We start from the raw sequence: 17,931 nt of genomic DNA on the forward strand, positions 1-17,931 counted from the left end.
GTAATAGAGCTTTTGGGTAAAATGTTTTTGTAGCTTATATGAATGAGTAAATGGAAAATAAGGTGGGAAAAAAAATCAACATTTCCTTCAAGAAAGTAAATGATCTGTCACCTATGTTAAAGATACTTTAAGCTGTAACTCAAATGATCAAAGCCTATATTAGCATTAAAGATCGGACCTGTATGAGAAGATTTGTAGCCACCATTAAACATTTAAAAGTCATTTTTTATAGACTAATAGAGTTGGAAGAAGTTGTCAGTTGTCTGTTTTGCTTCTTGTATCTAGGATCTCTTTGAGTACAATGGTATCTGGGCTTTTGTTTTCTGTTTTTACTCCTTTTGTTAGAGTGAACATTCATGATGACTGTGGGGGTTTGAAATCCTCCTTCCCCTCTCCTCCCTTCCCATGATTCTCTGATTAGATTCCTGAAATGCAGACAGGAAAAGAATTTGGGAGGACAGAACTTCCACCCTGTCTGTCTCTTCCTTCGTCTTGTGTTAACGCTTGCCTGTTCAAAAAAAGAAAAGAAAAAAGGAGCCATTTCCTGTGCTGAAAAAAAAGTTTTGAATCTGAAACATGTAAAGAATGTTTAACGGTGAATGACTGCATAGGAAATGGAGCTGATAAACATCTGGAGATTGTGTCATGTTGTGCCTCAGCCTTGCATGACAAAATCGGGGATAAGAAAACAAGTCTGGTGTGAAACGCATCTCTGGAGTTCCCTCCCACCCCCACTCACTCTGGCTCTCTTTGTCTTTCAGGGGAATCTGGGCTGGGGAAGTCGACGCTGATCAACTCACTCTTTCTGACAGACCTGTACTCCCCTGAATACCCGGGTCCATCGCATAGAATTAAAAAAACTGTACAGGTAATCCTTTTTTTCTTTTCCCAGGAACAGTCCACACCTTTCATCTCTAGGTTTTAACACTGCAGTGAATTCAGTTGACAAATTGGTACTCTTCTTTGTTCATTGAGGATTCACCCTTTCTGTTGACATGACTCAGCCACTAATGGAAATTCAATCCCACAAAGGGCCAAAGGTTTGTCCATTAATTGAAACATGATAGTCCACCTTCACCCTGACACCACCTTTTACTCTTTCAGTGTCTCTCTGCGTTGCAGCCGTCAACTAAATAGTTTCTGAATGAGTTGATGCTTTAGCTGTTGCCACCCATGTGTTTGTGTTAGACAGTGAAACCGGTTTATCTGCTTCAACAAGGAGAGACTATGTTTGCCAAAGGCTAAAATGTGTTGTAATTTCAAATTGGGAAATGTGAAACTTCCCTATATTCAGTTGTTTTTTAAATGTTTACCTATTTGAAAATGTATTACATTACTCAAAATATTTGGTGAAACTTAAGATGATTTCATCTCACTGGAATTCCTCGAGCTAATCCTTTGACAGCAAAAAGAAAATAACCTCGCGTGGTAAAAATGTACAACCCAGAATTATTAAGATGTTAACACTAACACAAAAAGCCCATGTTTACAAAGAAAGGGATGGCCAAAATGCTAAGAAGTAGTCAACATTAGATAAATATATAAATGTGACATTATGAAATCAATCATCTTATAAATAAATAAATGGAGACAAAACAGTCCTTTAACATGAAATGATTAAATAGTCTAATAAACTTTTAAAAAAAATCATCTTAATATTCTTCAATGTTTTGATTCTTCGTATCAGCAACAAGGCAATGTCAAAAAGTCTGTGCTTTTGAAAAAAAAAGCACATTCTGAAATGAAACAGCTGGAGAAAAATAAATAAAAATACTCAAATAGTTTTGTGCATATGTGAAAAATGGCATTCCATCATAATTAGCTGAATTTAATTTCTTGGCTCTATTACATATTTTGTTTGAATTTCATGATTTTCGTTGTTTTTTTTTTCTTTTTTTTGAACCCTATTGAACCAAGGTGCATTATTGATTAGTGCAAATGAAAGCTGAAAATCAGTGTTACTGATATGAAAACAAATTGTATGATTTAAAAACTGGATTTCTATCGATATGAAAATGACATAGTACAGTTATAGGACCAGAACTGTGGCCAGACCAGACCAGACTGGTTCTGGCTGTGTGTGTTTTTAGAGAAAGAAGGCAAAGCTTTGCTTGTGAGCCCCCACAGAAGCTCTTTTTGTGCACCGGAGTTTGGATGAAGCACGTGGACTTTGTGGAGTAAAAACAGATGAATGTAAAGCGATTATGAAAAAGAAAGCTACCTTATTGATTGATGGTTTCTGAATGCGTGTGTGCTTCTCTCTGCTACATTTGAATGAATGAGGTTGTGCTTCAGTCAGGCTGCATCATGGGAATGATAAGTGCTGTGAAATGCAAGTGGAAGTATTAGAGGATGTTTAGTTTTTGCACTTTGATTGACCTGAAACAGTATACTGTGATCGGGACAGCTGGTATATACTATGTGTATACATTCGGAGTGAGGGAATGCAGTGCGTGTGTCATGTGTAAACAGCTTAATGGAAAGACATAGACAGCATAGAGTTTAGCGTAGATGGCCAGTGGCTAGACTTGATTGGACACAAACTCTGTAAACACAATATATTTACTTCTCTCTGCTCCACAAGGTTTGAGTGTAAACACTGATGTGAGCTCTTCATGTCAAAGGCAATGTGTTTTGTAAAAAGGGTAAGAATAATTAGCTGTAGCTTCAGCCTGCATCTGTTTCAGACTGCAGAAATCTTTATATTGTACAACTATGTTGTGTCGTTTTCAACTGTGGCATTTGAGTAATTGCTTTAATATTTGTTGTATAGTTTCTTGTCTTGTCACTGCTATTATTGATGGAAGATATATTATTGACATACATTTCAATTTCAACATATTGCTAAAAGAAAAGGGGGTTGTCTCTTTTTCCTGAAGAGTCGGCATCTCCTAGTTGTTCATATATTGGTGGATTTAAAACCATAATCCTAAAGAATTTTTATTATATAGATGTATGTTCATACTGGAAGATGATAAATGCAAATGCAACGTCTGCGATAGACAAAAGTCATGCCTGCAGCATGACTCACCAGTGATTGATTATTACATCACAAGGGCCTAGTTGGATCCATGTGTGTGTTATAGAGCTCCTCTGAAAGATGTGTCACCATTTTGTGATACTCTGGCTAAAGTATTGGTATAGTGTTTTAAAAGATTCATTTTGGATGAAGCTTAACATTTGTCTCTTGATACAAATGACCCATACAAGAGTCACCACAAGCTGAAACGCTTTGATTCACCAACCCCTTATAGTTGAATGTAAGTGCAATATTCACTCTCTTTTAGCTCCGTTTTTGTTCTTCTCCAAGCCCTGGGGGGGAAAAAAAATATCTCTTGGCTGCTAAATGCTCCACCATTTTAACCAACTAGTCACTTTGTGTGCTGTTTGGTGTTGGGCAGGTTGTGTACAGTGGGTTTATCTTAGCTTTTTCTGTGAAAACAGCTTCTTTCGATTCATGTTAAATGTGGTAATTTGATTAATTGCGCACATAAAAAAAAGTCATTAAAAGCCCAGAAATCCAAGTTTCTCAATCAGCTTCTTCCTGATAGAGAAGAACATGGATTTGTCTGCCAAAGTCTCAGCTGTCTTGGCTATTTGTAATGAGAGATTTTCTGTAACAGTTGTTGATTTCCTGTTCATCAATCAGGATTTAGCAATATATAATAACAGTTGGGAGGTTGTTTGCTTATGTTGCCAATCCACTGTAGAGCCCACTAATCACAGGGTTGGAGGTTCGATCCCAGGCGGCTCCTCCTCCTGTTCACATTTTGAAGTGTCCTTGTCCTGACATTAGGTGTCTAGCAGAGTGTGTGTGAATGGCTGAATGAGAGGCAAAGTTCTTTCTCTGTTAAGGTAGAAAACCGATGTATAAGTGCAGTCCATTAACTAATCAAACCTGATTGAAGCAATTTTTGTTTTTCATTGTGCCCCCTGGAACCCCCTCTAGGGCCCCTGGGAGTCCCCGGACCCCACTTTGGGAACCACTGATTTTTGCCAGGCAGGGCCGTGCCGCCAACCGTCTGCTAACAGCTAACGTTATTAGCTCTTCTCCTGCCCATTTCATCACAGATTTATTCTTTTTTTTGGGTCACAATGTAGAAATTTTCCTCTCGTCCAGGGACGACGCAAATCTGTTAACCTCTAACCCCGATCCCCCGCCTGCGGTCCTGTAAAAAAACCTGTACCTTCATATTTTTTAAAATTTTGCTATTGACTTGGTACCCGAAGTATCAGTTCTTGTGACATCCCTAATTCTAAAGGTATTTTTGATATCTGTACATTTAGTGTTCCAGTCCTGCCCCCCCCAAAAAAAAATTGACAATGTAAAACACATCACTGCCTGGGAGGACTTTTTTCCCTACCAGAAAATAGCAAATGTTAACGATTTCATGAGCTCACTTCAGGATGAATTAATGTTAAACCGAGCAACAGACATTGAAGCTGGCAGGCGTGCCAACAATGCAGTCGCCACCAGGACCGATACTGAATGTGTGAGGCATGTGGTTTATGCCCCAAAATCCTCAATCTTTGTGGCCCTTTGCTTCTCTGACTCTGCATAAGGATAAGGGGTTTGGCAGTTCCCTCAAACAGAGCTCAGAGCCGCATAGCTTTCCTTGAGCTTCCTTTTGAAGAGTGAAAGTTGATACTGTTGGTGTGAAGGGGCTCCAGCAGGCTTCTCTCTCCGGTCCTCTGCCTGTAGTAGGGATTTACAAGTCTTCAGTGTGGGTTGGTGTACAGTAGATCAGCTGTGTGATGAGGATCTCCCCTTCACCTGTTCCCTTTGATCTACTGCTTTGCTCTAAACCTGCTAATCCCTGGCAACACACTAAGGGGCTCTGTCTGCTCTCGCCTCACTGCTGCTTCCAATTTGTTTACCTGCCCATTACTCCTCCTCGGTTCTTCTTAAAAGTTTAAATGAGATTAAGTCGGTGTGTGCTTCGGTTGGCTGAATGCTTTAGGATTTCGTCAAGGTTTCCAGTGCCAAAGGAAGTCAGTTTAACATGTATGCTCAAAGTTAAATCTGTATTGCCTGTTGTTTATACTCGCAAGAACCAAGACGATAAATATGGAGAATAGCACGCTCTTCTTCCTCTCTCTCTCTCTGGGAACCACAAACTAATTACATTTCAAATAACTGTGGCCACTCTCTTTTTTCCAAAGTCATGCCAAAGAATGCTATTAAACCCAGAAGGAATGATGTGTGTATGTAATGGAGTCAAATTCATTATTAAACGGAAAAAAAAGAGCATCATGACCAGGCGGATGGATAGAGTGAGTGTTAACTGTTGGAGGTGATGGACCCGGGCGGATTAATCTGTTGTTCCTGGTTAATAAGGCTCAATGAGGCTGGAGAGCAAACAAGGGCAGGGACTTGGTGATTAGCCAACAAACTGCATTAGGCACTGAGCTCAGTCTTGTCCCGCCAATGCACAGACATGCCCTGTTTTTTTGTTTTTTTTTATTACAGAGAATTCCTCAGGGGGAATTTTAGAGATTAAAATAACAAGATAATCTGATGAAGTAAATGTTTTACATAAAGGACTCTCTTACTTTCAGCAAACATTGTGTATTACTTCATGAAGATTAATAGATTTTCCCACGAATTGTAGTTTCAGCCTCACCGTTACCGTAGTAATGACACTGGGATTTATTCACCAACCTTTCTTGAGAATACATTTCCCCTTAAAACCCACTTATGCAGTATTTAGGAAGATTTTGATATTAACCAATGTATTTTTATATTTAGTCCTAGGGATTTTTATGCTCTTTGTAGTTAAATGTCACATTTTTTCAATCGATATATTCTTGAACTTGGGGTTCAAGTGAATAAGAAACGGTGCAAATAGTCACAGGACTGAGAGTCTAGACTATAAGTGCACCCAGATCCCGTCATGTGTAGTGTGTTTTTCCCACTGCGCTGTCACAGTAATTTAGATGTAAATATGCCTGCAGTCCTGTGATGCAGTCACAGTACTGATGTATGTCTTCCCATACCCTTACGGTCCTCGTGTGATATGACGTATCCTAGTGTGGTTGTTGCTTTTACCCCATGAGCTCAGTGTCTGTGGGCAGCCTGTCGGGTTAATCGCCATGACTCATCCTGTTATGTTGTAGAAAAGAGACACTGCAGGCTTTTTTCAATGTTGTCCACTCAGCAGCCCTTCACTTTTGACTTGGAGCTTGTTGCATATCATCATCTCAGACACAGTAGTGTTTCACCTACCTATTATGCAAGTGTGACGACATTCTTTCACAACTAAGTGGTTATTAAGGTATTGCAAAAATCTCCTTGACAGAATCTTCTTTTCTTAATGAGCCATGTAGACCCAGAACAATCTAGATTCTTGCAGTAGCTTTCATTTTCAACCTAGCTTGTAACTAAAATAATGTATATTTATCGTTGAATGGCATTCAGAAGGTCTTTTAAAAGTTTAATTGTCTGTTGAGTAATGTCTGTCTGGGTCGCCAAAGCCTCCCAGTAGCAGCTCAAGAGGTCAGAGGTCAGGTTAAAGACAGCCAGACTGTGACAGATTCCAGTACGTGACGGATGCTGCCGGTAAACTGTGGATGGGGGGGTCAAGGGGGTAAGGGTCCGCTATAAAAGCTGGGCTCGGATGCTGTAATAGTCTGCGTGATGGATTGTGAAGGAAAACATTTGGACCAAACGCTAAAAGGACCGCAAATCTGCAGCCAACCAGGTTTAGAAAGGATGGAGGTGGAGAAAGAAGAATCAGAGCCGTTTCCTTTTTGTACAACTTGCTCTTTGACTTTCCTCTGTTTGAGGAGGTTTGTTGTGAGAACCTGGCTTCACTGTAACCACCATGTGGTGTTGTGATGGTGCAGCCCAGCCCCAGTGGTTGAGCGTACCGCTGGTATTCTGCGGTGCTACTTAAGTGTAAGGTAGCAGCTCCGTTAAACCCAAATGTGGCAAGTATTCTACAACTCCACTACAGCAGCACTCATCATTTGTGTCTCAAGTCGTTAGCTCAAGAGAAGCTACGTTCAGATTGAGCTGAAATCAAAGGTTATACATAGCGCCATATGTATTTTAGGGAGCGTCGTAATGTCAATGTTTGTTTGCTGACTGCTGCGTGGTCTCTGCTTGACCTCAGCCACACTGAGCGTTTTTCTCATCGGCCACTCGCAGTCTGTGAAAAAGCTCGGCGTCTATGATATGAGACGTGATCTGGTTTGGGATCTGCTAATTTAGATCAAAGTTCATCTGCTGATCACGAGCTCTGCCTTGACCCCACGCTGATCAAAGCCCTTCTGGCCCTCCTGATGTGTTCAGAGGCAGCTTTGTTCACCGAGATCATCAACCGCAGATCTCGTCTTTTCTTTCCCTGCTTCCCTCTGTCCAATGCTCTGCACGGATCGCGTGCTTAGTGGTTGCAAAATAGTTGAGGTTCACTGTGGCTAATAGTTTTGCAGGGCTGTTTTTGTTCTCGGGTCTCTTCTCTGTGCATTTGTTTTAGTACATCAAATAAGTAAAGAACAAGCCAGCTGAGGTCGATGGTCATGTTTCCTGTGAAACGATATTTGATATTTTAGGTACTTTAAATTGGGTGTTTAGAGTCATTTCAAGAAATTAAACTGTCATTAATGATTTCTCATATAAGATCATTGATCTTCAAGAGCTTGAGCAGTTGAGCTTGAGCAGTTTTTACTTCCAACTAAACATTATTTTCCTGAAAAGACGCCCCACACTGCATCTTTAGTGTCCAACACTCTTTATATCTTTATAACTCACAAAGTTAATTTCACAGGAAAACATAAGGTGTCTTTGCAATTATTCCTCAACATTATTTCACAAATTAAAATGTTTTGAACCTTATTTCAGCACATACATTTTCGCTTCTTAATCGTGTCACTAGTGAGAGCCATGGCAAAGAAATGTAGGAGATACTGACTGGTGTGACTTTACTAAGTAAATCATTTTTTACAGCTGAATCAACCATTATGTGTATGTTGGTTGGTTTTACACAATTATGAAGACATGAATTATTTCAAATGCTGAACAAGAAATGCTCCAAATGGTGTGTTCTGCCACACCAGTTAACCAGTTCCTGTTGGTGGTTCACCAGTTGCTAAGGTAGTGGCATTTTTAACCAAAAGTCTGCTGACTGGGCCGTGTTTACCACTGTTCCAGGATCAGCGTCATCCTTCTGAATTCAGTAATTGTATTAATGCTGTCCCTGTAAATCAAATGACTCATGGCTTGAGTAACTTGGAAGAGTTAAAGTCCAGTTAATGCCCAGATGGAAATCACGTTGGCTCCCAGAGCTAATGTTACTAACAAGAAACTTTATAGTTGTTGACCTTCAGGTCCCTTCGGTCCGATAATAATTGAAGACACGACGTGCCTGTGCAAACGTGTTGTTTCTGGTCGCTCGTAGAAAATGAACGTCTCTGCAAACAGGAATTAATGTGAAGATGAGCAACATATGAACTAGTATTTGGCATGAAGTATCATAGGCTGCAGAATGCTGTGTGCAGTGGTTAGATTTAAAAACTCATGTTGCCATCAGGCTGCCAACATGTGAAACTGTTCTTTGCTTTCTTTTTTTGCCACCAAGAAATCGAGGTTGGAGATAAATGGGTTTAAAGAACTCATAGGATTTGACTTTATTGTGAAATAATTAAGTATTGTAAACGGGTAAATAAAAAGTAATCGACCATCTGGTTTGCACACCAGAATTATACAATAATTTTGTAGTTATATGCAAAACTCTTGACTGTTTTGTGTCGACATTCTTGGTCTCTGCAGGTTGAACAGTCTAAGGTTCTGGTAAAGGAAGGAGGAGTGCAGCTCCTGCTCACCATCGTTGACACCCCCGGCTTCGGTGACGCAGTCGACAACAGTAACTGGTGAGCTCAGCCGTCTGTGATTGGCTAATTTAAGTAACCATAACTGTATCACTGTACCTGACATTGATGTGAATGATGTGTTGTCCTCAGCTGGCAGCCAGTCATCGATTACATCGACAGTAAGTTCGAGGATTACCTCAACGCAGAGTCCCGGGTCAACAGACGGCAGATGCCCGACAGCAGAGTGCAGTGCTGCCTGTACTTCATCGCTCCGTCTGGACACGGGTAGGTGCTGCAGGGATCTCACTGATCATGGGATCTGTAGAGTCATGACATTTTTAAACGCACTAAATAATATTAAATTTTCTGCCGGACAGATCTGGCTCCAGATCTCATCGCCATTAATTACATTTTTATATAAGCACAATAACACAACTTCTTTTGTTTACATTTTTTAAGAGTGATGCCATTAAAAAAAAAATACAGACAGACATTTAAAGCTTCATTTGAAAACTTCAATAAGAATTTGAATCTAAAAAAACAAACATTTGTTACAGCCGTTGAGTCCAACGCTCAGATTTACGATGCTGTCTGGTAAATCCAGATGTGCAGTTTGACGTCAGCCAGGCCCTGAAACATGACCTTCAGACCTGTATGTGTACTTCACCCAGCCCTGCAGCTTCAGTGACCCTCTAACCATTAAAATGTCTCTTTTCTTTTTGCTCCTTCCTCAGACTGAAGCCCCTCGATATTGAATTCATGAAAAGGTTACATGAAAAGGTGAACATCATCCCCCTCATCGCCAAAGCCGACACAATGACCCCAGAAGAGTGTCAACAGTTCAAGAAACAGGTGTGTGTGTGTGTGTCACTTCTGACTGAATGTATATCTTTTTGAAATGTTATTGTTTGTGGCTAAATTAAGTTTGTTGTCAATGTAGACATTTGGGGTTTTTAACCCCCCAACAAGTCCTGTTTATGTATTTTATAATTAATAAAATAATAATTATATTATAATAATAATAAATTCTATAATTATACATCACAAGCCCCATAAACAGAATACAGGAAGTACAAGTCACTCTTTACCACTACTGGTGAATACTCACCAGTAGTTTCAGGAAACGGTGCAAGTGTACATCACACTTTATTCATACACTGTCACTTTCTGTGTACATGTTATGTAGTGTTCATGTGTTTTGTGTGCTATTTAAAACAGGTAGGTTCCTCCTCGTGTGCGTATTGACAAACCTCCAGTGTGACTATTGATGTTTCTCGGCCTGTTTGTCCCACATACAGCTCGCTCAACCATCACTGTTTTTCCATTTCACACGGCCTCTCTCTGTTTCCTCTCCGCTGTGTGCAGATCATGAAAGAAATCCAGGAGCACAAAATCAAAATCTACGAGTTCCCAGAGACGGATGACGAGGAGGAGATGAAGATAGTCAGGAGAATCAAGGTATGTTCTTCTAAAGAAACCCCTCCGTGAATCTTTAAATAGAACTGCGTGTGTCTTAAAGTTGCATTGAACTGTTTTAAATGCAGCGTATTTTCTTTTATGTCATACACACTTTGTGTCTGTGCGTGTAAGCGTGCAGCCTGCAGTGTATTTTTAGTCATTGTGCGTGAGCTATGCAACAGTTGTGCCTCCTCCCTCCTCTCATGCAGGATCGTTTACCCTTGGCCGTAGTCGGCAGCAACACCATTATCGAGGTCAATGGAAAGCGAGTGCGCGGGAGGCAGTACCCCTGGGGTGTGGCTGAAGGTGAGAGGTCGAAGGTCAACTGATCCCAACCTATAAATTGATCAACTAAGTGGAGTTTCTTCCTTTCTCTCTCGCACGTAAATGGAAACTCACCAATATTTCCATTCCATTATGGAGCCATTATGTTTAGGTGGTTTGCAAAGTGGTAACACAATCCATACGCTCCTTTTTGATCTCATTCCAGTATACACACACACACACACACACACACACACACACACACACACACACACACACACACACACAGGAGCGCTGGACCAAATCATATATATATAAAATATATATATATTTTGTTCTAACAAATATTTTTGTTAGCATGTTTTTGCATTTGTTTAAGCTTCATATGAATAAAAAAAAGACAAGAGAATTGCAATAAAAAGAGGTTAAAATTATTATTTTTTAAATTGCTACATATTAAATAGGTTGAATAATTATTAATAATATTTAACATGATGTTAAAGGAGGAGAAACTTTACATTTATTTTATCTACGTTTTAAAGATAAAATTTACAAAATTGTCTGCATACCTTCCTGTATTCTCAAAAGAAGAAAACTGTCTCTGCAATTTAATTTTCTGACGACTTCCTTCCGATTAAGAACCAAAATAGCGGATTTATTTAGCCCCTCTGTGGGCGACCCCTTTCTGTGGAAAAGTGTTCAAACAAACTTTATCACTCTCAATCTTCATCGGTGTATTATATGAAAAGAAAATGTTTTTTTCCCACCAGTGGGGAGTCTAGATGTTCTTTTTCCTCTTTAGCACAGGATATGAGAGTCCTGCTTGACCTGACACAGGAAGTAGCTGTCACATTGTGGTGAGACTTATGAAGCATGACTACATCTTCAGTTTGAAGTGATGAGTACACACAGCCGCAGTGTGAATGTCACAGGGGTATCTACTGTAGCTGTAGTGGATCAGAGGCAGACGAGGGGGACATTGTTGTCGTCTCAGTACAGTACAGCCTAGTGGATGACATGTAGGAGTGCTACTATGAAACTGGTTTGCCGCCAGTGATGCCGTCCACGGGGAGGGAGTTTTGGAATACCAAAAATGTTTTTGAGAGGGTGGGGGAGAGAGAGAGAGAGAGAGAGAAAGAGGGCAAGGTCCCTGAGAAGCTATGCAAGTCACTCCACCGCAGCAGTCCAGAGAAACCCCAGAGGACTGTGGTTAGTTTTACTGTAGGAGGGACACAAACGGCTGCATGTGTGATGCCACCTGCTGATGGTTTCTGGTACTACAGCCATCTGTGTTAGTGCAACTACAAGGCCCTGAAAAGCCTGATCAAGTCTTGAGACAAATTAGCCTTGTAAACCAACAAAAGGCAGTAAAAGGATATCCGTGAGTAAAAGATATAACGGGACACATCAATAAATAATCCTGATAGTCAAATAAATAAAAACCTTAAGCATGAAGAGCGTGGAAACAAGAAGATATGAAGTAATGTTGCATGGGAAAAATAAGGGAATAGATACATTATTTAATGTGTGTTGAGACCAAAATAGGAAGACTAACTAGAATGGGCTTGTAAAAATATAAAATGGGAGAATAAAATAAGTTTTGTTTTAGTAATTTAAATTATAAATTACGACTTTATATAATTATTATTACCAACTAATTGGAGCTCGGGGAAAGTATTAAGTGTAATATTTCTTTGCATGCTTAATTTAAATAACTTTAGAATTTATTATCCCCACCATGAGGCACAGTATCCACATTACGCATGGTTCCAATTAGTTTTCTTTATATTCTCATTTTGTCAATTATTTATATCCATGCCTTTTTAGCTTGATATTTTGCATGCTGCCTTTTTTGCCATATTTTAAGTGTTTTTCGAGACACTCTTGCCACATTATCTTCTTTTATTTTTTATTATTATTATCGATATAATCCATGTCAATTATTACTTTGAAAAGTCTGAATTTATCGAGGGGAAATTAAATGTGTTGTTGGACTTTCGTAGGAAAACAGACGAAAAATGAGGAGTAACTTTTTGTAAGATATCATACGAACCCTTGTATGCGGATATATTTGATTTGAAATGTCTGAATAGGCTTAATTGGCAATAAAACAACTTATTGATTTCTAACCTTTATGTATTTATATTTAATGATTTTCTCATATGCCATGATAATGTAATGTTTAAGTTAATTCATCGTCATTTTGGGGCTCTTCCAAACAAGTATCAATATATGTGATTGTACGCTGTTCCTGTGTAAAGAGCAACTGTAACTTTGATTTAAAGGTTTACCTAAAAATAGTTGGTTTGTATTTTCATCAGACTGCTGTATTTGTTACCCCATTGGACCTTTGTCCGTGTAATAATCTCAACTCTGTCTGTCTTTTCTTACAGTGGAGAACGGAGAGCACTGTGACTTTACAATCCTCCGGAACATGCTCATCAGGTGAGCAAAAACATCTTCAGCACAGGACAGTCAATGCTAAGAATCAGTGACCTTATGCCCTTAGTTGTTAAAAAAAAAAGAAAAAAGTCTACATCATGAGTCTAACTACGAGCCAGCACCTTGCTAGAATTAGGGTGTTCTTCTTTAGTTATACTTTCAGAAAACTTACCTTCAACTATGCAAGTTTGATGGAGATACAGTTTAAGTTGTGCAATTTCCAATACAGTTATTAAGGAGTTCAGCATAGTACAATTATTAAACATATTTAAGCAAAAGCATTGCTATAAAAAAAGAGAGTTATCTGCTTCTTCTAGTTAGAGTACTTCTGCTTATTTACTTCCCTTTTCTTGTTGTTTTCCAGGACCCACATGCAGGACCTGAAGGATGTGACAAACAACGTCCACTACGAAAACTACCGTAGCAGGAAACTCGCTGCGGTCACCTACAACGGAGTGGACAACAACAAGAACAAGGGACAGCTAACCAAGTAAGTCCATCCGCACAGTATGCACCAGAACTGTGGTGTTTGGTTTCACTGAAAAGGCACATTTAATGGTGTGAACTAATGGGATAACGTTGCTGATTTTGGCTGCTGGTTCTATCGGGACGCTCTGAGCAGCTCATTTACAGTGTAAACATGGAGGAAACTACAGTTCTGAGGTCAAAGTCTGCAGCGACTGACCTACGGATTAAAGTTGGCAAGCTGTCACTGAAGCAGGCAAAACCTTTAAACCCATTCCTGGCCCGAACAAGCCAGCACTAACCCCCCACCCCCCACTAACTGTCCACCAGTATATCAGTTGTGTTTGGTTTGACTGTACTAACTGAAGCACCGTCTGACTCCTAATCCACCGGCTGCAGCTGTCAGTAACCACCAGCACACACTCACAAGCTAATGCATGGTTCACTGCAGCATGCTAAGTGTCTGTGCATCTGTTTGTTTTTAGACCTGAGACGACTGACGGCATGTAAGTGTTACCGGACTTCTTCATAAACTCTCCAAAGAATGCATTTGCATTTCTCTCTCTGACCGATCTTACATTTTCCCCTGATTTCCTGCTCCGCTTTGAAATGCTTCCCTCTATTTGAATGAAACAGTAAGACCTTATAAACTTCTACATGACATCTAATATATCCAATCGTTGTCATGCTCTGAAGCATCAGTCATCTGGCTTGTCTTCTTGCTTTGCCGTTTCCTTACTCACTTCTAATTGACCAATGTTGAAGAATTTACTGTGCAACTAATATCTGATTTAACAACCAATGGCAAATTAATCTTCAGGTAATTATGAGCGAAGGTAGGAATGGGACGACGTAGAAAATTTCATGTCATGATTATCTCGGCAAAAATTATTCCAATTACACAATATTATCCCAATGAAAATATTCTTAAAACGTCCTAGAATCACTCTCTTACATTTTAAGAAACAATATTTTTATTTCATCACATGAAGGACACACATCTTTTATTAAGTTAACATCCTTGTTAGTGAAAAACACTCAATCAAACAATCTTAAACAAGGTAATCCTAAATCCTTGGGTTCCCCTGCAAAAATAATAAAGCATAATTTGTCTGTTCTTTCTAACATAATAATTCATGTATTTTTTTTAATCAGGCTTTATTTTTCACTTCTCTACTCAATACTAAGCAAGACAGCTTTTTCAAGTCACTAATGAGGATATTCACTATTATCCAGATTTTGGAAGTTCACCACAATCAATCAGGGCCATCAATGGAGTTAACCCTCTAGAAAAAAGGCACATTGGCTTTGAACTTAATGCTAACATTTATATGCAAACATAGAAACTATGATATGCCGATAATATTCAGGCTTTAGGAGCATCCTTTGGATATGTATACATTTTGCCACTCATGACCTCTTATAAGGTTGTGGTAGAGATTAATTCCCAAAAGATAAAAGCCCATATTTCTGGTCTTAAGGAGAAACACGCCTACTTTTAAACATTATGAAATACTTAAGACTTAAGGTATTTAAAGGGTGTTACCAAAGGAAAAACCTAACGGGGGCATTTAACATTAATCAGATTATATGTGGCTGTATGTAAATGGGAATATTAGTGGAATTTTCATTTAATTAGCCGTGTGAACAGTTTAGGAATATTGTCTTTTTCGGAATAAGGGCAAAAGACTGTGTGTATTTTTATGCATGTTTAGTCATTGAAAAAGATACTTTCACTAGCCTCTATTGACATATTAGATAAGTTTTACATAAACAAACGAGGTAAGCAAGCCGGCCTTCTCCTCCTTCCCTGATTCTTCCTCTTTACTGTTCATCACTCTGCAATCAGAACAGGCCTTCATGAGTGGGGAGGATGGGTCACAATGTCCAGCTGGGATGCCACAGCTGTGTGTCCATCCACCTGTCACTGTGTGCTGTCTGTTTGATGACTGGCTTGTGTCTCCAGGAGTCCTCTAGCCCAGATGGAGGAGGAGCGACGGGACCACGTGTCCAAGATGAAGAAGATGGAGCAAGAAATGGAACAAGTGTTTGAGATGAAGGTCAAAGAGAAGCTGCAGAAGCTCCGAGACTCTGAGGCTGAGGTAAAAATAATCATTCTTTGTTTGTATGTTTTATTAGTTTGTTTTCCTTTTTGTTCATGCTTGGTTAACCTCTTGACTGTCCGTCCGTGTCCCTGCAGCTCCAGAGGCGTCATGAGCAAATGAAAAAGAACCTGGAGGCCCAGCACAGAGAACTGGAGGAGAAACGTCGCCATTACGAGGAGGAGAAGGGCAGCTGGGAGGCCCAGCAGAGGATCCTGGAGCAGCAGAAACTAGACGCCTCCAGGTAAACACACCTTCACACATGAAGATCAATAATGGTTGAAAGGAAGTGAATATAAAGGTCATATTGGCTAAACCAAACCGTAGACTGAAGATGTCTCTTAAGTTTAACTCCAGTAAGAACACAGCTTACTATTACCTTAACGACCAGCTGTGCATCAAGAACCAGAAAACGGCTCAAAATGTAAATTTTAAGAACTGACATTTTTGATCTAGTTTGTAAAGAAACAATCATTTACACAATTAAAACTTCTGTTAGCATGTAAAGCAGTGTTTCTGTACATTGTTGTGTGGTGGGCAGGATGTCCACTGTCTATTTACAGGTTTCATTCATTTAAACTGCATGGATGAATGTATGACTATGCAGCAAAACGCTCTACAGAGCACTTCAACAAGTAGGAGTCAAATCAGAGTCCTCCTCCAGAATGTACCTCCTCCAAAAGCCTCTTTTCTTTCCTAAAAGAGGCTTTTGGAGGATTTAAAAGATGCTGTATCAGGGACTTGAACGCCCAGTTATTAATTGACTGTGTCAGAATCTGATTTGGGAAGCAATAGATGCTTATTAATGACTGACTCATCCCCAAAGGTGTTTTTAAATGAAAGATGAACATTGTATTTTTAGACTGTTGTGTGTTTGACTGATCTTTTGTCCTTTTTTTTTTTTTTTTTTTTTTTTTTTTAACAGGACCTTGGAAAAGAACAAAAAGAAGAAGATATTTTAATAACTCTGGAGGACCTTTCTGATTTTTTTTTTTGCCAACCTACCAGCCTTGATTGTCAGAGCATCTGTCAATCAACTACATCCGCTGTTTGACCATATTACTGTGTAATAACCATGTGAAAGCCAGGGGGCAGTGTTGTCTGGACTCTGAGCTTCAACAATCGTTCTCTCCTCGTCCTCGAGTTCCTCCTTTTAAAGAACTGTTATAATCTCACAATCTAAAAACAACTGGTGTTCTTCCTTAACGACAAACACGACAAAGTTCAGTCTTTCTTTCCTCTTTTCTTCTTCTACTTTGGGAATGTTCGATGCTGCACTGATCTGTGCTGCATCTTTTTAAATGCCAAAAACCAAAACAAAAGAGGTCGGCCTTTCACTTCCTGCACCTTGGCAGACAGCGTCAGGCTGAGGCTCACCTCAGGCACTGTTTTTTATATATATTTGTATCTTCAGTTCACATATTTAGGTATCCTCCCAAGCGGTATGCTCTTCCATCTCCTGTTTTGTAAATTGTATAACCATGAACTGCAGTGTTTAACTTCAACTGTGTGTAACATGTTCTTACTTTTTTAGTTTTTTTTCCATTTTGTATGAGCCTGGTATAGACATTTTGTTCATTTTTGTTTCCGTTGTTTTCCAGCCTCGCTTTTGGAAACCAAACATATATTCCTGACTTCACTCATGCTGAGTGTAACAACGTCTAGAAACTGCTCTCGAAGTGCTTTAACGTGAATTTATTTGAACTTCTTGTGCAGATTCTATTTTAAAAGTAATTTACGAACAGAATGAAATCTCTCCAGGGGCGGGATTATGGAAAGCTTGCGTTGGATGTCCGTGGATGGGGAAAGCTGGAGCTGAGATGCTTCAGAACAAACAGCGGTCAACTAAACAACTGAACCAAGCTGGCTTTCTTTACACCACATATAGCACCGTTTGTGTACTGCATCTGTATTTTGTAATGTCTTGTTTTTATTGTAAAAAGTCACATAATAAAACTGTGATGGGGAAAAAAAACAGATTCACTTGGCTAAACATTTTTTTTTTAAATATACATTACAGGTTTATGGAAACCTAAATATTACACCCAAGTGATATTATTAACCAATGGGCACTAATGTTCTGCTATTACATTACATTTACATTACAGTCATTTAGCAGACGCTTTTATCCAAAGCGACTTACAATCAGTAGTATATTACATATCATTCACCCATTCACACACTGATGACAGGCTACCATGCAAGGTGCCACCATCAGACTCTAACTAACATTCATGCAACATCCAGTCCACACCGATGGCAAGCCTTCGGGAGCAACTTGGGGTTAAGTGTCTTGCCCAAGGACACATCGACTGCCGAAGCCGGGTATCGAACCACCGACCCTCTGATTGGAGAACTACCTTGCTCTCCACTACGTAACAGCCTTCAC

At 39.5% G+C, this 17,931-nt stretch overlaps 1 protein-coding gene across 1 annotated transcript in view; it reads left to right on the top strand.

Moving 5' to 3' along the window:
• septin7a (septin 7a) overlaps positions 1 to 17,521 on the top strand; it is a 39,218-nt gene extending 21,697 nt beyond the window's left edge. Inside the window, exons 3-14 of the mRNA XM_054606599.1 lie at positions 762 to 868; positions 8,771 to 8,871; positions 8,962 to 9,096; positions 9,546 to 9,663; positions 10,177 to 10,269; positions 10,479 to 10,575; positions 12,927 to 12,978; positions 13,340 to 13,465; positions 13,926 to 13,946; positions 15,407 to 15,542; positions 15,641 to 15,786; positions 16,468 to 17,521. Of these exons, the coding sequence (XP_054462574.1) occupies positions 762 to 868; positions 8,771 to 8,871; positions 8,962 to 9,096; positions 9,546 to 9,663; positions 10,177 to 10,269; positions 10,479 to 10,575; positions 12,927 to 12,978; positions 13,340 to 13,465; positions 13,926 to 13,946; positions 15,407 to 15,542; positions 15,641 to 15,786; positions 16,468 to 16,504 (1,169 nt within the window). The 3' untranslated portion in view covers positions 16,505 to 17,521. The remainder of the gene's footprint in view (positions 1 to 761; positions 869 to 8,770; positions 8,872 to 8,961; positions 9,097 to 9,545; positions 9,664 to 10,176; positions 10,270 to 10,478; positions 10,576 to 12,926; positions 12,979 to 13,339; positions 13,466 to 13,925; positions 13,947 to 15,406; positions 15,543 to 15,640; positions 15,787 to 16,467) is intronic.
• Positions 17,522 to 17,931: the final 410 nt, after the last annotated feature.

The sequence above is a fragment of the Anoplopoma fimbria genome, chromosome 10 (assembly GCF_027596085.1).
Source record: "Anoplopoma fimbria isolate UVic2021 breed Golden Eagle Sablefish chromosome 10, Afim_UVic_2022, whole genome shotgun sequence".
Classification (NCBI taxonomy): Eukaryota; Metazoa; Chordata; class Actinopteri; order Perciformes; family Anoplopomatidae; genus Anoplopoma; species Anoplopoma fimbria.